This window comes from Corvus hawaiiensis, chromosome 19 (assembly GCF_020740725.1).
Source record: "Corvus hawaiiensis isolate bCorHaw1 chromosome 19, bCorHaw1.pri.cur, whole genome shotgun sequence".
Taxonomy (NCBI): Eukaryota; Metazoa; Chordata; class Aves; order Passeriformes; family Corvidae; genus Corvus; species Corvus hawaiiensis.
The window spans coordinates 1,069,024-1,094,479 of NC_063231.1; the positions used below are offsets into that span (position 1 = coordinate 1,069,024).

Sequence of the window (25,456 nt, forward strand, 5' to 3'; positions counted from 1 at the left end):
CTGGGGACATCCCAAAGCTGCTCGGTCCAGGTGCACATGGTAACCATAGCACTTTACCTGAACCCACGTCAGGGGGAGCAGGGCTGTGCCCCCACGGTGGGTGACCAGCCAGCAGCCCAGCTGTGGGGCCTGATGGGGGGGGCTGTGGCCATTGCTTCCACTGGGGACAGGAGAAGGATTCTGTGGCTCCCTGGGGAGGGAGCAGACAAGACCGAGGGGCTGCAGGGAGGACAGGGGGCTCCTTGGTGGCTCCTTGCCTGGTGCATGTTCAGACCCGATGGCCCCAGGCAGCCAGAAGGACCCCCAGAGCTGCCCACACCCTCCTGGAATTAACTCCTGCTGGGAGAGGACAGAGAGGATGACCTGGAGAGGGGTAAGGCTCCTTCTCCTGTGACCGCTCCCCGTGCCAAGGCAGTCCTTGTACCCCATCCTGGCCAAGTGACAATGGCAGCCGGAGGGTGCTGGGGACACCCCAGGTAGGTGAAACCCAAGGTCAGCCTCTCTGGGCTCTGACGAGCTCATCCAGGTGTCCTTAGTGTCCCACACTCTTCCTCTTGGATATTAACTTCTCCAGAGGCAGCACAGGGCTCTGCAGGGAGCCGCCAGCTCTGCCCGTGGCCAGGAGGTGAAGCCATAACCCCCTGCTCCCCAGAGCAGCGCGGTGCAGAGCTGGGTGATCCCACAGTGCTCCCGTCTGTGGGAACTGTTTGAGTCCAGCCTTGGAGGAGGCTGGAGCAGCCTCACCAGCCCTGGCCCCCCGTGGCATGCCCAGCTTTAGGCCGAAGGAGAGCGAGATAGGAGAACATCCCACTGCAGCTCGGCTCATCTCTGACCCACCACAGCTTAGTTGGGAGAGGAGCTGAGGAGTGGGGGCAGCTCAGGGAGTGGGGGCAGCTTGGTTGGGGGCTCCACAAGGCAGAGCTTTTCCAGTTTAACCCCTTCCCAAACGCTGCTGGTCCCAGGGTCTCGCCAGTCACCGCTCGCTGTGCCGGTGCCCTGTCCTCTCCAGGCCTCCACCCCCTGTTAACTCTTCCTTCCTCTTCCTCTTCCTCCACAGGAACCCCTTTGCCAACGTCCATCTGAAGCCAACGGTGACGAATGACCGCTCGGCTCCGCTCATCAGCTGATCCGGGAGCGCTGGCACCCATGTGGCACTCGCCACCTCCTCATCCTCCTCATCCTCATCCTCGCCGCTGCATGTCCAGCTTCCCAGGACTCCATTTTTAGGCGGAATTTATTAATCCTGCTGCTTTGAAAGCCAAAGGCTCAAGCTAGTGCCCTAGTTCTCTCTTCTCTAGACTCCCTCGGTGGCAGAGGGTCACAGCGCTGCCATGCCACCTGTCCTTTGCCTGTGCTAACAAGCGCGGGGGCAGCACTTCCCGGAGTCAGAGCAGCATGTCCCAGAGCTGGGGTGGCTCCCAGGCTGAGCAGCAGCTTGCTGTGGGTGGAGAAACGGGCTCAGCTGGAGAACAACTCTCCGTGGGCTCACAGCACTCCAGTGGGGCAGCAATGGCAGAGGGGACACGGTCCCCCTGCTCTCCCTGCCCAGACGGGAGGGACCCCGAGGCCAGGCACGACACCGGGATACCCCGTGCAAGCCAGGGGATGGTGGGAGCTGTAGGCAGCTCCCAGGCTCCCACCAGACCCCGGCTGCCCACCCTGTGCTCCGGGCTGGGACAGGGCAGTGGGTGCCAGCACTGCAGCCCCCGCTGGGACGGGGTCAGCTCCGGTCCCAGAGCTTCCTGGTAGGGAAGTACGGTACTGCTGTAAAATATAAGCTAGGAAAAAACCACTTGTGGAGGTGAGGGCAGTGTGTGAGTGAGCCTTGGGGTGCCTGGGGCCGGGGTGCCCCTGCTCCCTGCAGACGGGAGCTCCCATCCGGACGTCTTGCTTGGCTGTTTGCTCTTCCTCTATTCCTAGGGCTGCATGAGAGAGAGAGATAGATAGAGATAAATATATATAAATATATATATACACACTTGCTAAGCTTAGTGCTGGGGGTGCCCACGAGCAAGGTGGCTCCCACAGCGCTTCCCGCAGCTCCTGAGTGACCAGGGTCACATCCTTGCTCCAAAAACTGGGAGAAGAGGGTTTCCAGGCAGGAACTGTGTCTCCCACGGGTGAGGGGTTGAACCCAGAGTTTTTGCTTTTTCCGTTGTATTTCTGATTTTGCACTTTCTGATCACTGGTGCAGCACGTCCTGGTCCCCCCAGCCCGGGCAGTGGTGCTTGGCTGGGCACTTGGCCGGGCACAGAGTGTCCCCAGCCCAGGGGGCTCGGTCCCAGTCGGATGTGGTGGCTCATCTCTCCCGTGTCCCCTCCAATGGGTTTTCCAGCTCCACTGCAGGAACAGCTTCTCCTGTGACCGCCCAGGCTCCAGCTCTGCACGAGGGTTCCTTGCTCCACAATGTGCTTCCTTTTCCTCTCCCGTGCCTCCTCTTCCTCTCCCAGGGCTGGAGCAGATGGGTGGGGGCCACACAGGGCAGGGGCGAGGGAAAGGGCTCTGCTGGCATGTGGGGCAGTGGGTGGGAGAGGGCTGGTGGTCACAGCCCAGGGTGGGGACAGGCCCGGGGTCCCCTCGGCCACTGCGGTGTCCTCTTCCACCCCCGTGCCAGGGGCTGTCCCCCTGGGCCCCCCAAGCTGCCACCCTGGCTCCAGCCAGCCCCCGGGGGCTTCGCTGCACCTCCTGGCTCGGTGGCACCTGCAAGACGTAACCTGAAATAATTTTTTATGAGAAAACGTAATTTATGAGCGATTCAGCCTCCCCCAGCCCTCCCTCCTGCAGCGTTTTCCCTGGCCAGAGGCTCCCGCCTGGCCCCGGAGTGTGGCCGGGGCCCTCCCGAGCTGGCTCCATCCTGGGTGCTGGGCAATGATCGGGGCAGGAAACGGCTTAAGATATTTTAAAAACTTTATTATTGGCCCGATGAGATTTGACACACATGCTGGGAGCTGTATGGAAATCAGCACTGATAAAAAATACAGCAATTATGACCCGTATTGAGAAAATAGACCATGTAAGAAGAGCCTTTCTATTAAAAAAGTTACCCAAGCCACAGCTCTGTCCTCATCCACCCTCCGGAGCCGGGACCTGCGGCGCCATAGACCAAACCCGGGGTGTGGGGTGGGGGCTGGGCCAGCACCCCTGGGTGCGAGGGGGAGCGGGGGGTGAGCAAACCCCCCTGTGGTGTTGGGGGGTGCAGGGAAGGGGGGATCGGGGTAGGAGGGTGGGTGCTGTGGGCATGGAATCCCGGGAGCATCCCAGTCCTGCATGGGCAGCACCCCTGGGTGCTGCACCCCAGGTCAGTGCAGGGGTGGCCCCCCTGTTGTTAAGGGTAAGGAAAAAGTTTGGGAGAATTGGGGTGGGGGCTTAAATAAAACACTTAAATAAAGCCCTAATTGCTTAGTAGGGGGAGGAACCAGCAGTGGGGGGTATGGGGTGGCATGGCCACCCTGGGGCTGGAGTTGGGGTCTCCTTGGGCCCTGGCTGTGCTCCAGATGGAGAAACAGCCCCTGGCCCCCCACAGCAGCCTCCTGAGCACCGAGGGCGCTCCAGCTGGGATACAGCTCCAGGCTGGGCTGGGCTGGCTGTGGGAGGGGGTGGGAGAAGGGTGGGTGAGTGTGGGGACAGGTCTACCAGCACCAGGCTGGGACCCATCGCAGTGCCAGGCTGGGGTGGGGACACGCTCATCCCGTGGGTCCTGGTGCCAGAGCTGTGTCCAGCCCAGGGTGGGATCATCCTGTGGCACGGAGTAGAACCCCGGGCACCAGCCCCATCCCACATGGGCGCTGTCTGTGCACGTGTCCCTGCACGGGGACACCCGTGTGCCCTCATCCCCCTACACACGAGCCAGGACAGGGGTGGGGGCTCAGGGGGGACATTTCTCACCTCAGGGTTTGGTCTATAGACCCCAAAAGGAATCAGCCCTGAATTCAAGGTTTCGCTCAGCTCCGCTTACTTCTATTTCCTTCCGGAAGCTGGAATTGCACAATTATCCTAAGCCTCGAATGAATTAAAAAAATAAAAAAACAAACAAACAAAAAAAAAGGAACAAAGAACCATGAGCGCGCCCCCCTCCCCCCCCCTCCCCGATATGTCTCTTTGGCAGCAATAACTTAAAATCGCGTCAATGTGAGTTCAGTCAACAGCAAGTTTTGGTTTTGGGGTGGGGTTGGGGTTTTTTAATCATTTTGTTTAAATACAAAAATAGTCAGGATGGCAGGTCCCGGTGGGGGATATTCCCCACACAACCAGCCCTCCACATGTGGATCCCTGCTACAATGGACAAGGGTTCCGCCAGTCCCCAGGGTCCCCAGCTGGGACTGATCCCTGCAAACCAAGGGAGGGGAGCTCCAAAGCCATGGGGACCACTCTGGGGAGCCAGTGGCACCTCTGGCACAGGGAGTGACATCCAGAGTGGCAGCAGCCAGTGGCCCCTCGGTCAGGAATGTCGTGGAGTGCCTCTGGGGCAGCTGTGGGGCAGCCGTGGGGCAGCTGTGGGACAGCTGTGGGACAGCTGTGGGACAGCCAAGCTGCCACAAGGTGCAAGACTGAGCGCATGGCACAGGGAGGGGACAGCCCGGGGGAGAAGGGGTGTGGGGACAAACCGCCTCGGGGAGCACATGTGGGCAAGAAGCCAAGGGGGAACTTCACTGGGGGGGACACTCCGCAAATGTTAGCAAGGTCAGGGCACTACCCTTGAAACGCTATAATTTATATATATATATGTATATATATATATATAAGTGTCTATTTTACACGCACGCTCACAGCCACCCGCACACGCGCACGGCCGTCACCGTCACCCACCGCCTGGCCCCGCGGGGGCCGTGCCGGCCCCGCTCCCACTCGAAGCAGCAAACGAGTTCCTTCCGATAAAATCTGCCTAAAAACTGCCCGGCGGGGTCTGGGAGCCCACGGGCGGCCCCCGCGCCAGCCCCGCCGTCCTGCGCCGCCCTGGTGCCGGGGCAATGCCGGCTGTGTCCCGGCGGGCTCACTCCCGGTCGCCGTCTTCGCTGCTGCCTGCAACGAGCAGAGAGAGCCATGAGAGGGTCCTGGCCCCCCGCGGGACACCCGGCCCTTCGCAGGGGTCACTGTCCCCACGGGGCACAAGGACAGGGTGTCCCGTGGCTCTGGGACATGGCAGCTCCCAGCAGGGACAGTCCTGGGCACCCACAGGGCAGCATCCCGAGGGGGACTCACCTCCTATGGAGTCCATGTCCGAGTCGGAGACGTGGGTGATGGAGAACCGGGACACCGGGGCGGGTGACACCGTGAACCGGGAGAACTGGATGGGCAGCACCTGTTTCTGCGCCGGCACCAGGGCGGGCAGGGCGGGCACGGGCGCGGGGGGCTCTGCCGGCGTCCCCGGCAGCGAGGCCACCAAGGACGGCTTCACTGGCATCAGCGGGAAGTCGTCATCCCACTCAAAGCCACCACCTGGGACACAGAGTGAGGGGGCTGAGCCCACTGCGAGGGTTCCACCATAACCTCTGACCCCATCACCCCATAACTGGCCCCCCATCATCCCATAACCACTGTCCCCATGACCCGATAACTGCCTCCCCATCATCCCACAACCGCTATTCTCCCACCACCCCACAACCACCAGCCCCATGAGCTCCTGGTCTCTTACTCTCTTCCGAGGCGTTGCCATCTGAGGAGTCGTCGGAGGCTCCAAGCCTGTCCGTGGGGCTGGGGGGGCTGCCACTGGCAGGGGGCTGCCCCGAAGGCGAGGGGGGCTGCCCTGAAGGCAGGGTGGGCTCCGGGAAGCTCTGCTCAGCCAGCTCCCTCGTGGGGCTTTCCTGGGGATGGGGAAACAGCAGGAAGGAACCTCACTGGGGGCACGGCTGGAGATGGCTCTCACCACCAAAATGCCGTGGGGCCGTGCCCAGCACCCAGCTCTATCCCCCACAGGGCACCCACCTGGTCGAAGAGGTAGATGGTCACGTCATCATAGAAGGAGACAGCCTTTTTCTTGCGCTCCAGGTCCTCGCAGAAGGCCTCGGACAGCAGGCTGGGCATCTTGAGGAGGCTGCGCAGGTTCCGGCCACTCTGGCTCTCGGCCACCACGATGGGCACAGCTGCCGGCTCCTCCTCGCTCTCCTCGCTCTGCTCCTGGATGTTGTAGCAGCGCAGCTCCTCGTCCGACTCGTCACTGTCTTCTGTGTCCTCCTCCTCCTCCTCTGGCTCCTCACGGCGCTCGGGGGCAGCCGGGGGCGGGGAGAGACCCGGGGGAGATTTGCCCCCAGGCAGCAGCGTGCTGGGACCCCCTGGTGCATCGCCCGCCACAGTCCCCTCCAGGGGCAGGCCCAGGTCCCCAAGCCCCAGCGCGGGGGTCACAGTCTGTTTGTCCCCCACTGTGGCTCCCCCAAGTCCAGGGACGCTCTCGGGCATGCAGGTCCCTCCGACAGCCGATGGCTCCCCAGGGCTCACTGGCACCGGGGTCAAGAGGAAAGTCTTGGGGGTCACAGAGCCCGGGGGACAGGTGTCTGTGTCAGGGCGCGGGGGGCTGCCCGGCACCAGCCCCGTGCCAGCGGGGCTCTGCTCGGTGCCAGGTGCCTGCTCCGGCGCGCTCCCGGCCTCTGTCCCCACCCAGTCCCCCTCCAAAGCCACCGCCACTGGTGTGGGCACTGCCACCGCGACGCCAGGCGCTGCCGGGGGGCTGCCGGGTGCCCCCGGCGGGTGCAGCGGGTCCTCTCCTCGTCCTATGTCCTGCGTAGGGGAGCGAGGACCCTCCTCTGCCTCCGGCGTGCGGGACCCATCGCTGTCCCCCTCGTCCTTGTGGCCGCGCTCGGCCTCGGCGTCGCAGTCGGAGAAATAGGCAGAGTCGCGGTAGGGGCTCTTCTCGGCCAGGCCGGGCAGCTCGGCCCCCGGGGCACTGGGCAGCCGCGTTTCAGGGCCCGGAGCCTCGCCCTCGCCCCCCGGCAGCCCCGGGGGCGGCTTCCCCAGCTGGCTGAAGGCTTCGGGCTCTCGGGGCTCGTGGGGCTCCTTAAGGACGAACTCGGGGGACTCGTTGTTCTCGGTGTCGTAGCCGCTGTCGAGGGCGCGGGCTTGGCCGGCGGGCGCGAAGGCGCCGGGGCTGAGCACCTCGCAGGAGCTGGCCGTGGAGGGGATGTCCAGCGACTCCAGCGAGTCCGGCGTCCCCACCTGCTTCTGCAGGGACCTGAGCGCCGGGGCCGCCTCCGCCCGCTCCGTGTATTCCCCGGAGAAGTCGGTGAAGACGCCGGAGGTCAGCTCGGCCGTGTCCTCGTCGCTGCCCTCGTCCACGCTGGGGAAGCTGCTGCTGGAGAACGTCTTGTCCGGCGTCCGGTCGGCGTCGCCGGCGGCACAGGCGCCGCCTTCGGCCACGGCCTCCGCGGGCACCGGCGCGGGCGCCTCGGCGGGCTCCGGTGTGGGCTGGGCGCCATCTGCGCCGGGCTCGCCGGGGGGGCCGGGGTTCGGGGCGGCCGTGCCAGCCATGGTGGGGGCGGCCTCCCCCGGCCCCGGCGCGGCGGGGGACAGCGGGCTGCGGCCAGGGCTTCCCGCCGCCGAGCTCTCCTCGGGCCGGGCATCGCGCGGGGCCCCCGGCGCAGGTGTCGGGGCCGCGGCGGGGCCCCAGGGCGCGGCGGGGCTGCCCGCCAGCGTGCCGGGCTGCGCGGGGCCGCAGGGTGATGAGTCACGGCCGTGCCAGGCCTGCCGCCGCGGGGAGGGCGAGCGGCACGGAGAGGAGGAGCCGCCGGCCATTGCGGGGGGCTGATCCTGCCGCGGGCGGAGGAAGTCGTGTCCCGGCGGGGACCCCCCGAGCTGGGGCTGCCCGCGGGGCACTGTGCCCAGCGGCTTGGCCATGAGCCCGCGGAAGGTGATCATGCGGCGGTAGCACCAGCTGTCGCCGGCCGGGGGCTCGCGGGGGCTGCCGCTGCCGATGTTGTTGTTGGAGGAGCTGTTGGAGGCCCAGGGATGGCGCTGAGGCGGGGGGCTGGCACCGGGCGGGTGGGGGGCGCTGGGGGGGCTGTCCTCGCCCAGCTCCAGCGCCACGCAGTCCGGCGGGACCCCGCTCGGGCCCGGTGTCCCCCCGTACCCCGGGGGGCTGTAGGCGCAGTTCCCCGACGGCGAGACGCCCAGCGGGTCGACAAAGACACCGGGCTGGAAGGCGGGGACGGGCCAGTCCTGGCTGCCCGGCTGGGGGGGCTCCTCCGCCAGCAGATAGCCCTCGGCCCCGTGGCTGGGGGTCGGCTCGTAGCCCCGCGGCTCCTTGCCGGGGCAGGGGTAGGGGCAGTACTCGGCGCACTCCCAGGAGCCCTCGCCCGCGGGCGCGTGGCCCAGCAGCGGCTCCATACTCAGGGACACGGTGGGGCTGCCGTCGGAGTCGTAGGTGCCGCCGCCGCGGCCGCCCTGGGCTCTCCAGCAGGCCGGGGGGCGCAGGGCCCCGCGCTCGCCCGCCGGGCTGTAGGTGCACATGGCGTAGTCCAGCTCGGCGCTGCCCTCGCCGGGGCCCTCGATGCGGATGTAGTACTCGCTGCCCAGCGAGGGGCTGTGGGCGCCCAGTATGGGCACCACGCCGGGCACCGGCACCCCGGGGCAGCCGGACGCCTTGCACTCGTAGCAGGACGGGGACACCCCCAGGCTGAGCCCTGCCGTCGTGGCCGGGTAATAGAGGTCGTGGTAGCGGGCGGCGCTGCTGGGGCTCAGGGACCCCAGGGGGGCCTGGAAGTGCTCGGTCTTGGTGTGCTCCCACTTGTACTCGAAGTTGAGGCCGTGGCTGGTCTCCATGACAGTGAGGATGTCGTCCCCGTCTGAGGGGAACCCGTCGGCTGAGAACTGCTCCAGCAGCGGGAAGGACGAGAGCTCGGGGCCGTGGTGGCTGCCGCTGGCGCTGCCGTTGGGCTTCATGGAATTCCAGCGCTTCTCGAAGTCCTCCTCCGCCTCTGTGGCCCCCTTGGCGCACAGGTAGGACAGCAGCAGGTGCACTTCCTCGGCTGTGGGGCGCTGCTCAGGCTGCAGCCAGCAGAACTGCATCACCTCGTACCTGCCGTGGGGAGCGGCCAGCGTCAGCCCGGCCCCCCGCCCGCGCCGCGGGGCAGGGGAGGGGTGGCTCGGGCTCCTCACCAGCGCTCCGACAGCGACAGCTTCAGCTGGGGCTTGGGCAGCTTCAGCTGCTGCTCCTTGATGGCGTAGGCCAGCACTTGGCGGTCGGAGTAGTGGTCGTAGGGCTGGCTGCCCAGCTCAAACAGCTCCCAGATGGTGACGCCCAGCGACCTGCGGGCACGGCGCCATGCTGGGGGTGCAGGGAGACCCCCACCCCGCCCCCGACCATTGGCCCCAAAACCACCCTGATGCATCCCATGAGGCTGCAGGCCCCTGTGCCCCCCAGAGTTGCTCACCAGACATTGCTGGCCTTGGTCTGGTCCACCACAAGCAGGTTGCCGTGCACCTCATCGATGAGCTCGGGCGCGATCCAGCGCAGCGGCACCCACAGCTGGTCGGCCGTCACGAAGTAGTCGTCCTGCCAAGTGTGCAGGGTCAGTACGAGAAGAGAACGTCAATCCATGGCGTCAGGGACCGGCCATGCCTCGGCACCACCCCCCTTGCATCCCCACTCTCCATCACTGCCCCCCATGCCCCTTAGTCCCCCAGATCTGCCCCCAGCCTGTCCTACTCTCCTCCTGGCACACACTGTCCCTTGTTTCCTCCCCTCCTTCCCACCTCTGCCCCTCTGCTGCCCCATCCGAGCCCCTCCAGACCTCCAGTTTGGCAATCCCAGCTCTGCCAGGAGCCATGGGCAAACTGGAGCAGGGCAGAGAGACAAATGGACGGGTGGGCATCGCCAGGCTGTGCTGGCAGCTGCCCCAGGGAGCTATCGCTGGCAGAGGGGCACGTCCAGACCAGCCCAGGAAGTGTCACCCCATTGGGTGGGGGCTGGGGCACTCAAGGGGGAAAAAACCCTCTTTCGTCCTCGAGGGGCACACCGGGTGGCACCAAGGGTCCCTCACAAGGTGGTCTGAACCCCCCTACACCCCAGCAAACGCAGGGGTGCCCCGACACGGCTGGGGAGGAAGGATGTGGGGGTGGGGGTAAAGCTCAGTACAGTCTGTGCCAGGGCGGGTGTACGTGGGGATACTGCGGGGTCCCGACGCGCGGCCCCCAGCCCCCTCCTCCCTCCGACCAGCCTTACTTTGTACTTGCAGTGCGAGAGCCCGTAGTCCCCGATCTTCACAGTGAGGTCGGCGGTCAGGAGGCAGTTCCGCAGGGCCAGGTCACTGCCAAGCAAACCCGGAGCTGTCACGGGCACCGAGAGCTCGGGGGGCACCCGCCGGGGACCCGGCTGGGGCGACCGTGCGGCGGCGGGGCCGTTCCCTGCCCGGCTCCGGGCGTGCCGATTACGCGGCTGCCAGTGCACAGCAGGAATGCCTGCGCGGCCCCAGCTGCGCCGCTGTCCGTCCGTCCATCCGTCACACGCCGAGCCAAGCAGAAGGCGGCTGTTCCCGGGCAACGCGAGCCCTGGCACGGGGCCGGGCTCCCGGGCGGCTGCTCCGGCACGGGGCGGGTCATGCAGCCGGGGCACGGGCGAGACCCCCGCTGCAGCAGGGACCACCGAGGCCGGGCTGCCCTAAGGGAGTCCCTCTCCAGCACAGCTGGGGGCCCCATGTCCCCGTCCCACAACTGGGGCACCCTCGTGGGGACTCACCTGCAGAGCCAGGCTCGGGTGGGGACACTCCGGTGGCCCCCGATGGCAGCGCATCCCCTCCTCAACAAAATCACTGATGCTGGAGTCTCCGTCTGCAACTCACTCAGCACCAGGATATTGTTGGGCAGGAGGAGCAGTGGTGGGGCAGGAACATCGGCACCTTGGGAACCCTCCCATCCAGACCCCGCACTCCTCCCCAGCTCTCCCCGGAGCGCCGGGCCAGCCTACCTGTGGATGTAGTTGTTCCTGTGCAGATGCAGGACACCGCAGGCCACCTCGCACGCCATCCTCTGCAGGGTCAGCAGGTCCGGGGTCATGGCCTCGGCCCCCCGGCAGCTCCGCAGGTACCCCTTCAGGTCACCCTGCGGGCAGTGCCACTGTCACCCTCTGCGGCACTGGGCTGCGGGGGCTCGGCCGTGCCCAGCACCCCCGGGGGCACTGGGGGAACTGGGACTCACCAGCGGGCAGAACTCCATCACCAGCAGGTACGGGGTGACCTCGGCGCACTGGGCCAGGCACTGCAGCAGGTTGGTGTGCTGGAGGGCTCTGTGTGGGGCACAGCAACGGGGGCGTGTGGGCACCATCGCCCTGCCTGTGCTGGGACTGGGGTGGGAGGGTTGGTGGCAGCACCCTGGGAACCATCGCCCTTCCTGTGCCAGGGGCATGGCACCAGTCCCCCAGGAACCATCGTTCTGCCTGCACCGGGGCTGACACAGGGGCCGCCGGGAGCGGGTACCAGCACGTCCCAGCGCCCGGGATGTGTCACAAAGGGACATTTGTTCAGCTGTGCTGGGGCAAGAGCAGCCCCATGCCTCACCCTTGGCCCAGCTCTGCCCATGACCTCACTGCTGCCCCATGCCACAGCCAGCAGCTCCACACGGCCCCGGTCCTGCCACGATGTAGGGACAGAGCTGTGCTGCCCCAGAGCTCAGGTGGCACCTCCAAGGGGCAGCCACAGCTCTGCTCAGCAGCTGAAGGTGGCACGGAGTGGATGTGCCCCCATCCCACAGCATCCCCTCTCCCAGCACTGTGGAGTGACCCCAGAGGTACCTGTAGGGCTGCGCTTCCTCCAGGAACTGCATCTGGTCCTGCACGCTGGCACTCGCCTTCAGCTCCTTCACCACCACCTGGGTGCTGCTGATGCCCGAGTTCACCTCCCCCAGGAACACCTGGGACGAGGGACAGGCTCGTCCCTCTATCCACACCCCGAGCCCCCCTGGCACAGCCGGGGCCCCGCGTCCCACCGGGGTGGGGTGTCCGGGGGTCCCTGGCCCTGGGCTCACCTTGCCGAACCAGCCATGCCCGATCTCCTTCAGGTAGAGCAGGCTCTGCCGCCCCAGGTCCGCCGACTTGAGGAGCTGCACTGTAACAGAGCCCATCCAGCTGCCCGCATGTTCCCCTGCCCCCCGCCACACATCCCCCTGCCCACCTGCCTATGTTCCCCACCAGTCCCAGCCGAGCCCAGCTGTCCTCACCGTGCCACCTGGTGCCAGGCCTTCTGCCACCCCAGGATGCTCCAGAGCATCCATCCCCAGGAATCCTGCATCCCAGGCATCCTCTTCTCCATGCATCCTCCCACGAGCAGGGGACGTGGGGTATCAGTGTCCCCAAATGGGATGGCAGCAGAGCTGGCTCCCTGCCCCTTCTCCTCCGCAGGATGTGCAGAGCCGAGCCCGGCACAGTGCTGGCATTTAGCCCCTTCCCAGCCCCCCCCGGCACAGTCCAGCCCCTCTGGAGCCCGTGCCAAGGGCAGGCAGCAATGGGGCCATTGTTGGTCCTCTCTGCCCTCCCCACTGTGGTCATTCTTTGGGCAGGGAGTGACAAGGGGACGGAGGGGGCACAACCAGGCACCCCCCACATTCCTCTCCCACTCACAGGCTTGTTTACACGGGACCGGGACTGGTGGATGTCACCGCTGAGGGTGCCCGTGTCCTGTCCCACCCCGGCGCTGCTCCCCTAGGCTGGGACACACACGTGCCTGGGGACAGGGACAAGGGACCCTTGCACAGGGGAACCCTGCAGCACTTCCCAGGGACCTCGGCTGCCTGTCCTTTGCCAGGGCTCTGCTGGAGCTGTCCCTCCACAGCAGGGGAGACCCAGCATCCCCACCTCACCCCGTGCCCCGTGATGAGAGACCCCCAATGGCGGCACACAGGGGCCCTGCCCCCACCCTGGCTTACCTGAGCGCCCCGGCTGCTTGGCCATGGGCAGGGACACCTTGGTGAGGGGCAGGACATAGACCTCGGGGCCATGCTGGGGGGCCGGCGAGCCCTGGGCCGACAGCTCTGTCACGTAGTCGTCCCCCTCAGCGTTCTCAAACTCCTGGTTCAGGGGTGCAGGGGGTGACACACCGAGCGGAGACAACTGACCCCATGGGTTCCCCGCTGCTGGCAGTGCCCCGCACACCTCTCTGCCCCGATGGGCTCATGGGGGCCCCGAAATCCCACCCGCCCTACAAAGCACCCTGCCCCCACAGGGGAAGGCACCCGCTCCCCACCACCCATCCCGTTACCTGTCTGTACCACCCCGGCAGCCCCCGGCTCCCAAAAGCCGCCCGGGCGAGCAGGTAGGCGACGGTGAACATCTCGCCCTGCCAAGCTGTGCCTCATGGCGCTGCCGCCACCCCCAGCACCGCACCGTGTGCCATGTGCCACCGCGTGCCATGCGCCGCGTCCTGCGGGACACCGGCCGGGCCGCGCGCCCCTAAATACCCAGTGCGGGGGCACCAGGGGTCACTGTCCCCCCCGGCACGGCGAGGTGCTCCAGCGGTGTGGGACGTTACACAACACCCGGCGTGTCCCCCCCAGCCTGACCCCCTCCCGCCGCGGGCGCCACAAGCCTCCACAAAAATCTCAGCAATTAGGGAAAAAGCGTTTTCTCGGCACATTCTGTGCCTGTGAGGTCAGGGTGCCTCCCACCCTCGGGGGCGTGCGGGTGGGACCGGGCCCTTAACCATGGCGTGGCCTGGCCCGGCACGGAGCCGCGAGCACGGATGGGTCAGGATACGACCCCCAGTGATCCTGAACCCCACAGATCCCTGCTCTGAGGAGCTGGCATCCAGGATACAACCCCCAGTGTGCTGAGCCCCGCAGCCCCCGGCAGGCAGTGAGGGGCTGAACCCCTCCCTCCAAGCACTGCTGTCCTGAGCCGGGACATCCTGCCCCGGGAACCTCCGGACACCTCCATGCCTTGACAGGTCCCTGGGAAGAACCCCCCGCCCTGGCCTGGAGAACCCACCCCCAGCCCCTCAGCTCACCTTGAAGCCAATGTCCCCCTTCTTGCAGCACAGACAGGCCAACATGAGGAAGATGAAGGTGAAGAGCCCCGAGAAGGAAACGGCCACAACGGCCAGCGAGGAGGACCAGGAGAGCTCACTAAGGGGGGTGCCGTCTGTGGGGACACGAGGTGGTCAGGGCAGGGGGCTGGGGGCACCAGGGAGGGGTCAGGCTGTGCTGGGGGTCCTGCCTCGGTGGGGGTCCTGGGATGTGGGGGCACACCAGGGCTCACAGAGGCTTTGGCAGGGAGCACTCGGTGCGGGCGGGGGTCCCAGTGTCTGTGTGCCCCCCTCAGTGAGGAGCCCAGGAGGGACCCCCCAGAGCCCAGGCAGGACCTGCATGGGGGGTGCATGGTCCCCATGGATGCAGGGGGGCAATGACACCCCGTGGAGAGGGGCTGTACCAGCTCAAGGGTCCCAGGCACCCCCACCCAGCTGAGCTCCAGCCCTTGGGTTTGCCCCCCAGTGGGTTTGGCCACGGCGTGGTGGCATCCCAAGGCTGGTGGGACACTGCACCTGTGGGAGCTGGAAAGACAAGAATTTGGTCCCATGAGCCCCACACTGGGCCACTGGGCATGGGGAAGGGACATGGCTGCTCTGGCTGGGCACCGCATCCTCTGGGCACCAGCACACCCCAAATCCCAGCACCTGCCACCCCACTCCAGCTGTGCGGTGTCCCGTGGGGCGGCAGGGCACACGGTGGCCATGGTGGCAATGGTGGTGGCCGCGTCGCAGCTGCCCATCCCCAGCAGGCCCCGCTGCCAGCTGCAGCTGCCACATTACTATTCCGCCCGGAGCCTGCCCAAACAACCGGCGCCGTTGTGGTGGGAGCAGCCAGAAGGTCGTGGCTCTGCCAGCAGAGCCGGTCACCAGAGACCCCCACAGCCCCGCGGTGCCCGGCTGGGACGGGTGCCCTGTGCTCAACCGTGACCCGGGCACAGACCCCCACAGGGGCTGTGGTCCCTCCCTGGGTCACCAAGCCGGTGCCAAGCCCCTCGGGGATGCTCGTGGCGCACACGTGGCTCCAGCACGTGGACCACGGAGCATCCCTGTCCCTGTGCCCTGGCCATGCTGCCCTGCTGCAGAGCTCCACCACGGGCTCCCGTGTGTCCTTGAGACCAGCACCTGAAGGGCACCGGGGGCTGGGGAAGGTTCTGCTGCCCTGGGGGGCACTGGCAGCACCCGCTGCTCCCAGGCACTGCCCGGTACCACACGGAGTGGGCACAGAGCACCCCGGCTCCCGGCACAGCGGGGAGTGGCCCACGGCCCCACAGCCCAGCCGTGCCAGGGAGCAGGGAAGGAGCTCCAGAGCCATCTTCTGAGGCTCAGGATGCAAAGCCGAACCTGGGAGGAGCGGGGGGCGGCGTGCCCCCCCTTCCAGCTGGTTTCCATGGTGAACACACTTTGTACCGCCAACGTCACCATTTTCCCTGGATAGTGGGACAGCAAAAGAGAAAATGACTCACTGAAAAGAGCCTTTGAACGGCAACGGGGAGCAGAGCACGGGGACAGGAGCCTGTCCGAGGGGACCGTCAGCTGAGCTGCCCCTCAGCTCGGGAACTGGAGGTTCCCAAAGAAGACAACGGGCCAGTGAGACCCAGCTGCTCCTGCCTCTGTTTCCCCACCTGCACAACCAGTGACCCGGGAGCCATGACCAGCAGCACCACTGCCATGACCCACTGGCACCTTCCCTCTCTGTACCCACAACAACAGCGTTGGGTGCAGTGATGGGAAGTGTGGCATCATCTCAGACGCCAAATTATCCCAAAACCAGGTCAGATGCACCTGCAGCAGCGGCTGCTGGAGCACTGGAGTGCAGGGAGCACCAGGACACAAGGGGCACCAGGGCACAGGGCTGGCTGAGTGCAGCCTGAAGTACCCCAGGACTCTCAAGAGAAACCAGGGCCCCCAGCACATCCTGCCCTCCATTCCCAGGCTCTGCCTCCCGCTCTCCCAGCAGGAGCAAGGTCCCCTGGCACCGAAGCCATTCCCTCCCCTGGCCTTCCTCACCACAGGAGTCAGGCTGAGAACGGCCAGCTCGGTGCATCCCCCAGCACTGCTGCATCACTCGCAGCCCCCGCCACCCAGCGCCACCCAGCACCCAGCGACCCCGGCTGTGGCTGGGACCACCCGCCCTCCCCCGGCCAGCCCAGCGGGAGGGGACTGCGGGGGGGCGGTGGCGATGGGGCTGGGGGCAGCAGACAGGCCGCAGCTCCAGGGGCACCCGCACCAGCCTCACACCCAGCCCTGGCAGCCGGGAGCAGAAGGGCGACGGAGGAAGAGGGGGGATGCCGGATGCAGCGGGATGCAGTGGGGTGTAATGGGATGCAGCGGGGTGCAGTGGGATGCAGTGGGGTGTAATGGGATGCAGTGGCGTGCAGTGGGGTGCAGCGGGGTGCAATGGGGTGCAGCGGTCGCCCTCCCACCCCACGACAGCCGCCGCGCACCCGCAGCCGGCGCGGCCCCGCCCGCGCTGCCCCCCCCGCCTGTTGCTCGCCCACCCAGCGCAGGTCGCGGCCCCACCGCCGGCTCCGAGCAGGGACGGGGAAAGGCCGGAGTGTCCCGGTGCGGTGCCGGTCCTGCTCCGCCCGGAGCGTGCCCGTCCCTCCCCGCCTGTGCTGACTCACGTCCCCGGGGTGGCCGCGGCCGCCGGGCCGGCCATGGCCCCGCTGCCTCCGGCCGCCGGCGGGGCGATGCTGCGGCCGCCCGGCGATCCCGGCGATCCCGGCGGAGCCCGCCCGGCCGGCGGCGGCTGACGTGTGCGGAAGGGCCGAGCCGGGGCTCCCGCAGAGCCGGCGGCAGCTCGGGGCTCCCTGCCCGGGCGAGGCCACGGGCACAGGCACTGCCCCAGCTCCGGGGCACAGGGCACGGCACACCCGGACCCCGCTCCCACCGCGCCCCTCGCTGCAGGACCTGCCGCAAGACAGCCCGTGCCTCAGTTTCCCCACAGGTGATTCCCAGCTGCCCTGGGAGGGCTCGCAGGGTCATCCAGGAGGAGAGGGATGCTCTGGAGCCTTGGGAGCATGGTCCATACATCCCCCCTGCCCTCTCGCCGCCCACCGCGGACTCCAGGCTGGAAACATGTCAGATCCTGCTGGGAGAGGTTGGATTTGGGCAGGGAGAAGGGCAGGATATGGGCAGGGAACAATGCAAGATCGGGGCAGGGAATGGGCAGGATTCAGGCAGGATTGGGGCAGGGAACGGGCAGGATTTGAACAGGGAGCAGGGCAAGATTGGGGCAGGATTGGGATGGGATTTGGGCAGCATCAACCATTCATGTCCCTCGGCCCCTCTGGCCACAGGCTGCTCGCTCCCAGCCCCATCCGCTCTCCCGGTGCAGGCACGGCCCTGGCATCATGTTAATCCCTGTGTCCATGGGCAGCTTCCAGGGAAGCAATTTCACAGCCCACAGGACGCGCGCTGTGCTCACCCACACGCGCCCAGGCGGCACAAAACCCCCCGCTGCCATTTGCCGTGTGAGCGCAGGCTGGGCCTGGGGACTGCGCAGCTCCGGGGAAACTGAGGCACCAGCAAGAACCAGGATGGCCCCGCTGAGCTGCGCCCCTGAGCCCGGATCCCCCTGCCACGAAAGCAGCCACGGAGCAGGGTGGGGGCCGGCAGTACCCACTGGTGCCAGCCAGGAGCTGGCACAGAGCCGGTACCCACAGCATCCTCCCCTGGGATGCCACAGGATCCTGGCACCCCTCGCAGTGGTACCCAGAGCCTCCTCCACCAGTTTGCAGTAGGATCCAGGCATCCCCTCACAAAAAGCAGGAGCAGGGAGCAGCACCCTTTATCCCCATCGCTGGAGACCTTTTCCCACCAGGAAGGGCCGGAGCCATCCGGACAGCCTCTCTGGTGATTAATAGATCAGTTAATTGTGAATGCCAGGCACGCCTGGCTAATCCCTTCTCCTTCTGTATCTTTTAACGTGGCGTATTCCACCAAAAGGATGGATTCTGGCCTTCAATTCTGGTTTTACCATCTTGGGCTGAAACAGCAGCAAAAAATAAATAGGTGGAAAATAACAGAAAATCATCCATCATTTTCTAAAGCAATGAAATAAAAACAAGGATTGTGCTAGGGACAGGCCGGGCTCCGGCGTTGCTGCGCACACACCACGCGTGTCAGCCTGATTAGGGACAAAAAATCAAGTTCCTCCATCAAAGCCTGCCCTGATGCAGAGCCAAGAGCCAACAATTCCCTCTGTTTCCACGGAAAATAATACTAATGTTATTATGATAATAAAATTATTATTATGCAATTCTAATAATATTCTATATTCTAATACTATATGGTAATAATATACTATTATTACATATAGCATATTAGTATTCTGTATGGAATGATATATAGAATTATACATGGAATTTCATATATTGTATTTTTATATGTAATTATATAGTCTATCCAGATTATAGAATGGTTAGAATTATAATAATACATTGTAATTTAAAAAAGAATAACATGAAAGAGATGCAAATCAAGCTCAAATTGATTATTGAAACTGAATTCTCGTGCTTGGTGTTTTAACTGAGCGCTGAGTGGGGGCTGTGAGGCCCATCCCACACTGTCCAGGCAAACCCGCTGTCCTGAGGGACAGGGAGGGATTTCGGTGTCCGGGGGGAACATCCAGCCCTGCCCTGACAGGGATCCCTCCCCGGACCCCGGGAACGCCGTGCCGGGGGCAGTGCCGTGCCAGGGGCAGTGCCATGCCAGGGGCAGTGCCATGCCAGGGGCAGTGCCGGGCACATGGCACCGGCCACGCCGAGGCTCTCGCAGAGCCCAGCAGCGTTTACGTAACAGCGGGAGCGGCAGCACGAGCGGGGCGGCCTATTTATATCCAAAACGCTCAGCGCCGTTATGAAACGAGGAGCTCTGGCTCAGGAGCGGGGCCGGGGAGGAGCAGGGCCCGAGCAGGAGGCGGCCGAGGGGCGAACGGGCAGGGGGTGCCCCATGGGACAGGCAGGAAGCCAGGCTCAGGGTCTGGCTCTGCCCACCAGCACAGCCCCGAAAAGCTGGCACAGCCCAGATCCCACTGCCCCAGCCCCTGGGGCCGCAGGGAGCAGGGCTCGGCATCAAGGATGCTCAGGGCACTGAGTTAGGGGATGCCTGGCACCTCCGTGCCCCATGTCCACCCTCAGGTCAGTCCGTGGTGCCCAAATCACCTGTCACCCTCAGGCACGGAACACACAGACCAGGGTGACTGGAAAATCCCTCCTTTGCCATAGGGATGGCAGCAAGGATGGCTGAGGGCGGGCACAGGGCACGGGTGAGCAGCACACAAGCACACAGGTATTTTGGGAAGGTGACGGGCTGTGGTGGCCCGGCAGCAGGACATCCTGGCACAGCTGGGACAGGAGCCTGGGAGCTCATGGACCCCCTGCCCAGCCAGGCGGGCAGTGCTGTTCCACTCACTGTGTTTGCCCAAACTGGAATTTTCCTTCACTCCAGTAATTAAAACAAACGGCATCAACCTCGCTGCTGGCACCAGGCTGCAGGGAGGATGTGGACATTCCTGGCAGAGGGGAAGGGACGGGAATCGGGATCCCCCCAACAGTCTGGGCTGTGGGACAGTGGCTCTGCGGGAAATCCTGGACCTGTTCCCATAACTCCAGTGCTCAGCCCTCCCAAACCCGCCATCCCCACATCCTCACTGTCCCTTGGCCAGTTCTGAGCTCCACCATGAGCCTGGCACCAGCCCTGGGGCATCCCAGGATGCTCCATGTCCCCCCAGCATCCCCGGCCATCAGGGCCTGGAGCAGCTCTCAGAGCTTGGCCGACAGCAACGATGGCAGTGGCCACCCTGAGACGGCTGCGCCACGCTCCGATGGTGCTTCCCGGGCTGTCAGGGGGATTAATGCCCACAGGAGATTTATTTTCCTGCCAGTGGGCATGCTGAGTCAGCACAGAGCAGCTCCTCTCCAGGCCAGGGCCCCTGTCACCCCCCAGCCCCACGACACAGCCCCGTGGGGTCCCTCTGGTTCAGCCCAGCCCCGGGAGAAATTCCCACTGGGGATGTGAGGGGGCACTTGCTGGGGCAGGAGAGCATCTGGAGCCAAGCCCAGCCCTGCAGCAGCATCAGCGCATGGCCAGGACCACCATCCCTGCATCCCACCATCCCTGCATCCCACCACCCCACCATCCCTGCATCCCACCATCCCTGCATCCCACTCTCCCACCATCCCAGGCAGTGGCCCCCAGCACCTCTTCACTTGCCAGATCGGTGCAGCACAGGGTGGGAACAGGCTCAGCCATGGCACCAGAGCAGCCCAGCTGCCCCTTTGACCCAAATCCTGGGATCTTCCAGCCCAGCAGTGGGATGGAGATGACGTCACACCAACAAGGCAAAACCTGGGATGCTGCCTGACTACAGACAGCAAGGACCAGGCAAGACCCCGCTAAACACAGACCCCTGCTGGATGTGGACCCCTTGGCTTAACCCACACCTGGCACCACGCTGGCAGTGCCCTTCCTGCCCCACATCCCCTCTGTCACCGGGGTGCCAAGGCTGGGCTGAAGGCGCACGGCAAGGGGGGCACCGGAGCCCTGCTCTGGCTGGGAGGACGCGGCGCCAGGGAGGGCAGAGCCACGGGCTGCCCTGGCACAGGGTGTCCCAGGCAGGGCCGGGAGTGCGGGCAGGGAGCCCATGAGTCACAGCCCCGCTCTCCCCGGCAGCGCTGGGCCCTTTCAACCCTGGCTTATTAATTTCTCCTAATTGGCTTTGACAGGGATCGGTGTCAACGTTCCAGAACACACCCGCCCGTGTGCGTGGGGCAGGAGGGAGAGCAAGGAGGAGGGAGCAAATTGGCACCCTCAGGGAAGAGGATCCTGGCTCTGTCCCCTCATTGAGCAAGGTGGGGCCTGGCTGCCCTGTTCTGCTGGGCCAGCGTCATTTCCTGTGCCAGGACAGGGGGTTTGCCACATGCCACCCCACTGCTGCCTGATCCGGGCATCCCTGTGGGCACCGGGAGTGCCACACATCCCCTGCCTGTGTGCCCAGCTCCTGCTGCCCTCCAGCCCGGAGCGCCATCCCCCAGTGGGAAACATATGGCAAGACGGGTGAGGTGCTGCCACCACTGTCACCTCCCACCCGAGGAGCTGCCACTGCCCTGCCCCAAACCCCCTTTGCGTGTTCAGTCCTAAAGGCACCTTTCCCCCTGCATGGCCTGGTTGGTGCCAGGGGGTGCCTGGCCCCAGTTTGGGTTGCCAGGGTCCTTCTGGCTGCTATGGCCCCTTTGCCACCACAGTCCCCCAAGTCCTTTCCCATCCTTGTGCCAGGAGCAGTCAGTGGTGCCGGACATGGAGCACCAGCACTCGCCACGCTGTTGTCACTGGGAGGCCTGGGGCAGTGGGTGCCAGGTGGGCCCAAAACCACAGGGCTGGGGGGACCCCCTGCCCTCCCTTTTCCTCGACTCCCCAGGGTGGAGAGTGGGCACCCAATTCCCATGGGAAGCCCAGGAGATGTGGGATTTGCATTGGCAGGCAGCGTGGCCGTGCCTCTCGCTGGTCGCGCTCTGCTGCTGGCTCCAGTGCTCTGTGTGGGACCAGCTCCAGGCCTGGCCCAGGGATGGGGAAAGCAAGATGGGAACCACGAGGCTGCGGGGCTGGGCCCCTTCCCCAGAGCCCCCAGCACCTGGAAGGGAATGAATCCCTGACAGAGCTGGCACAGCCTGTCACAGGTGTTGCGACAAGGCAAAAGCAGCAGGTGAGGCTGGAACACGGGCAGCTGCACTGGCACATTCCTGTGCCACCTCCACCCCAGGTGACACCGCTGTCACTGTTCCATGCCACCAGGCCATCTATGGCCCAGCTTCAACAGCAGTTGCTTCCAGCCATGCATTTCCAGGGAATGTGGGCCCAGGAGGAGATGCTCCCCTCAGCAGAACCAGAGCACCTGGGCCTCTCCTGTCCTGTCCCAGCTGAGGTGCCATTGTGCCCTACAAACTGCTTCCCCCACTTCCTCACCGGCGCAAGCCAACCCCAACAAGGGAGCCAGGCTGGCACAGGCAGCCACGATGCCACACAGGCAGGAGCTGCTGCCACATGGACTAAATCCACAAAGCCGTGAAATCCGGAATCTGGTTTGTTCCCCCCTCTAATTCCTCTCCCGGAGCTGGTGGGTGGCAGCTGCACGGCAGCGCCGAGCCCTGGGCCTGGCAGCACAGCGACAGGCAGGGCTGGGAACAGGGCTGAAGGGTTTTTAAACCAAACCCGCACTGAGAACCCCCAGGCTGGCAGGATTCGCGTGGAGCGGGAGCCACACCAAAAACCAAAGCAAAATCCCCTCAAGGGCTGAGCCGGGCAAACGGCTCCGTCCCGGCACTGCCGCATTTTGGATGCAAATAACGAGATTTTAGAAGCAAATAACGAGCGGCTGGGGACAAAGTCCCCGTTCGGTGAGTCCTGGTGCGGCTCATTTCCAAATCCCCCCACGGATTCCGACCGTGCGCAGCCGGGGGAGCGGGAGCAGCGGAGAAAGGAGGGACCGGGAAGGCAGCGGGGAGGGATGCGGGAGCCCGGCACCGACAGCCGGAGCCTCCGGCACCACCGCCCCCGGCACGGGCACCGTTTCGCCGCCTTCGGGGTGCCGGACGAGGCGCCGGCAGCGGCGGGAGCCGCGGCACCGCCGCTCGGCTGCCAGACCCGACACGCGTTATCCCGAGCTGGTAAACAAAGGGCCGGAGCCGAGCGCCCGCCGGGCCCGCCGGACGCTCCCACGAGGGGTCCCGGTGCCCTCGCGGTGCCAGCCCCGCACCGGGAGGGACCCGAGGAGGCTGCGAGGGGCGGCGGTGAGGGGCGGCTGCGGCGGCCGCAGCCCCAAACACGCACCGCAGTCGCCAGCCCCGCGCTGCTCCGCGGCTGCAGCATCTTCCTGCAGCTGCGCCGCGGCCGGAACACGGCGCTTACATAACGCCTGCGCCCCAAAACGCCGCTGCCTTGCCCCGGCACCCCACCGAGCCCCGCCGGCTCCCCCAGCCCGACCGGGGACCCTCAGCCCCCGGCTCCCCGGCCGGCGCGTGTCTCAGGCGGCGGGGGCTCAGCCCCGGCGGCTCCGTCTTCCTCCCTCTCACCATCACCATCCTCCCTGTTGTTATTATTCCGTTTCAATCCCGGAGATGCCTTCAGAGGCAGCGCAGCCCCGGGATTCCTCCGCGCTCCAGTCCGCGGAACAAAATGCCGCCCGGCTGCGGCAGCGATCCCACCGCACCGCCACACCGGGGTGTCCCACGGCCACACCGGGATGTCCCACCGCCACGCCGGGGTGTCCCACCGCCACGCCGGGGCGTCCCACCGCCACACCGGGACGTCCCACCGCCACACCGGGACGTCCCACGGCCACACCGGGACGTCACACGGCCACACCGGGGTGTCCCACCGCCACACCGGGGTGTCCCACGGCCACACCGGGACGTGCCACTGCCACGCCGGGATGTGCCACCGCCACGCCGGGGTGTCCCAGCATCACACAGGGGTGCCACACCGGGTCGGGTCCGGCTGTCACATTCCCGGTGATGAGGGCCAGGGGATGCTCTGTCCGCGCTGCAGCGCGATGCGGGGATGCTCGTTCCCGGTGCACCGGGAGGGCAGCGCGGGCAGCTGATGCGGGGCTGAGCCGAGCCGGGCACACGGCGGAGCACCGGGGGAGGCTCGGCGCGCGGGAGGGGGTGCGGGTCCGTCAGCCCCGGGGCTGCGGCACTTACCGGGGTCGAAGTGGGAGCTGAAGGCGAGGCTGGGGCTGAGGAAGGCGGCCGCCATGGCAGCGGCGGCGGCGGGGAAGCGGCCCATGGCGCGGCGGCGGCGGGAGCCCCACGGCCGCCGGCTGCCGCTGGCCCCGCGCTGGGCACGGCGGCGGCGGCGGCGGCTCCTCCTCCATGGCGGCCCCGCGGCCCCGCGCCCCGTGCCCCGGGGAGGGGCCGCGCCGCCGCCGAGCAGCGGGACCGGGCGGGCGGGGGCGGCAGGTGGCGGAGCCGCAGCCCCGGGACCGCACCGGGACCCACGTTCCCCCCCCCCCCCCCCGGGATGCGCAGCCGCCGCCCCCGCGCGGTCCCGCCGGGATGGATAGGGTCCGTGGGGACACCCAGGACGGGGACGGGACCCCCGAGGGGCAGCCGCCACCCTGGAGCGGGGCCGGGACCCCCCGAGCAGGGCCGAGACCACTCAAGGGCAGCCACCCCCCAGAGTGGGGACGGGATCCCCCGGGAGCGGGGCTGGGACCCCTCAAGTAAGGAACTGCTCCGGTGCTGACCCATCCCGGGCACCGCCGGCTTCCCGGGACCCGGGATGGGGACAGGGATGGGAAACAGGGGCGGGATGAGCACCTCTGCCCCCAGCCAGCCCCTCAACCCCCCGCCAGCCCCCCTCCCACACACCCTGCACCCCATCTCTGCCCCCATGCCCCAACACGGCCTCAGTCTGCAGCCCCCCAGTCCCATCCCGAGGGGGAGCAGAGCCCCCCAGCCAGGCCCGTGGTGTGGGGTCCCCTTTGGGCTGGGAGGCTGCCCCTTGTGGGGCCCATGGCTCGGCCTCGTCTGCTCGACGCCACAGCCCTGGCACACGGGAGTGTGCCCTCCAAACACAGGATGCTCCAAAACCTGGGAGTCCCAATTCCTTGGCAGGGAACATCCCACGGCTTCACCCACAACCCCTGGCAGCTCCCAACCAGAGCTTGGTGAAGCTGTGAGTGCCACTGGTCACAGAGTCCACCTGGGACCCAGGTTGGACTTTCCTCCAGGGTCATGGCAGGGCAGTCCTGTCCCATCCTGTCCCGTCCCGTTCCTGGGAACCCCCATCCAGGCCCTTGTCCCACCCCTTGCTGGGCTCAACTCTGAGCACGGGGCTCGCACATCCCCACCACCAGTTTGAATATTTAAAGCCAAATTTTGCGTACACGATTAATTTTTTACAAGCCTTCAAGCCTGCACAGAACAGCACCACGCTGCACATGTCACGTCGCCACAAATAGATACAGGCCTGGAAAAATTACCGGCTGCTGGGAGAATAAACACGCTGGAGCCAGCTTCTCCCTTCTCCCTTGCCTCCGCATTTCTCTGCTCCAGAGCAGCTCTGTCCCACATGATCCCCCAGTGCCTCTGCCAGGGGTAGCAGGGGGCTGCTGATGCCCCGTCACTCATTTTGGAGACCCCCGGCTGGGGTGCACCCCATTGCTCCCCTCCCCACTGGGTCCCTGGTCCCTTCTGGATGCCCAAAGGCCATGACCCCACATGTGGGACACCCTGAGCTCCTCCATGAGCCTTCCTGGGTGTCAGAGCAGCCGAGCAAAGGTGGCACTGACCTGGTACAGTGTCTGTGTGTGTCAGGAGCATTTGAGGTCTCTCGGAGCTTTGGTGCCATTGTTGCCCTCTGGACTGGCCGTGGTCCTGTGTGAGTGGGTGGCCACGTGCGTCTGAGCTGGCACCGGCTGAGTCACGGCCAGGCGGGACGGGGGTGGGTAGCTGTGCCGAGCCCACACCGGGCACCCACCCGCCTGCACCGGGCACCCACTGGGCCCAGCCATC

General features: G+C 66.1%; 2 protein-coding genes across 16 annotated transcripts in view; one reads left to right on the forward strand and one right to left on the reverse strand.

Annotated features, from left to right (window-relative positions):
* The window catches only part of BAIAP2 (BAR/IMD domain containing adaptor protein 2), a 39,742-nt gene extending 36,688 nt beyond the window's left edge, over positions 1-3,054 (forward strand). For all 5 annotated transcript variants that reach the window (XM_048323865.1, XM_048323863.1, XM_048323869.1 and 2 more), the window contains one exon: positions 1,058-3,054. Coding sequence is in view for 3 of the 5 variants with exons in the window: in XM_048323863.1 (XP_048179820.1) it covers positions 1,058-1,127 (70 nt within the window). In the remaining 2 variants the exon portion in view is untranslated. The remainder of the gene's footprint in view (positions 1-1,057) is intronic.
* Positions 1,217-23,764, reverse strand: AATK (apoptosis associated tyrosine kinase). 11 transcript variants are annotated; one of them, XM_048323856.1, is made up of 14 exons: positions 23,642-23,764; positions 13,920-14,053; positions 12,844-12,985; positions 11,947-12,026; positions 11,714-11,832; positions 11,122-11,209; positions 10,892-11,025; positions 10,151-10,235; positions 9,360-9,499; positions 9,085-9,234; positions 5,923-9,004; positions 5,633-5,801; positions 5,200-5,436; positions 2,890-5,019 (listed from the first exon to the last, which is right to left on the reverse strand). In XM_048323856.1, the coding sequence occupies exons 1-14, from the start codon at positions 23,724-23,726 to the stop codon at positions 4,991-4,993; spliced, it is 4,674 nt and encodes a 1,557-aa protein (XP_048179813.1). In that variant the 5' UTR covers positions 23,727-23,764; the 3' UTR covers positions 2,890-4,990. The 11 variants fall into 11 exon arrangements, 8 of the variants coding, with proteins under 8 accessions (XP_048179813.1, XP_048179814.1, XP_048179817.1 ...); XM_048323857.1 differs by having other exon boundaries at positions 9,360-9,481; positions 23,642-23,763; XM_048323860.1 differs by lacking the exon at positions 23,642-23,764 and adding an exon at positions 16,439-16,513.
* Between the last annotated feature and the right edge of the window lie 1,692 nt (positions 23,765-25,456).

Excerpts from the sequence above, each read along its gene's own strand:
- AATK (XM_048323856.1), bottom strand. The coding sequence starts at position 23,726 with ATGGGCCGCTTCCCCGCCGCCGCCGCTGCCATGGCGGCCGCCTTCCTC. Across the intron at positions 14,054-23,641 it reads CAGCTCCCACTTCGACCCCG|ACGGCACCCCCCTTAGTGAG; the intron begins GTAAGTGCCGCA and ends GTGTCCCCACAG. Across the intron at positions 11,833-11,946 it reads GGCATGGCTGGTTCGGCAAG|GTGTTCCTGGGGGAGGTGAA; the intron begins GTGAGCCCAGGG and ends CCCTCGTCCCAG.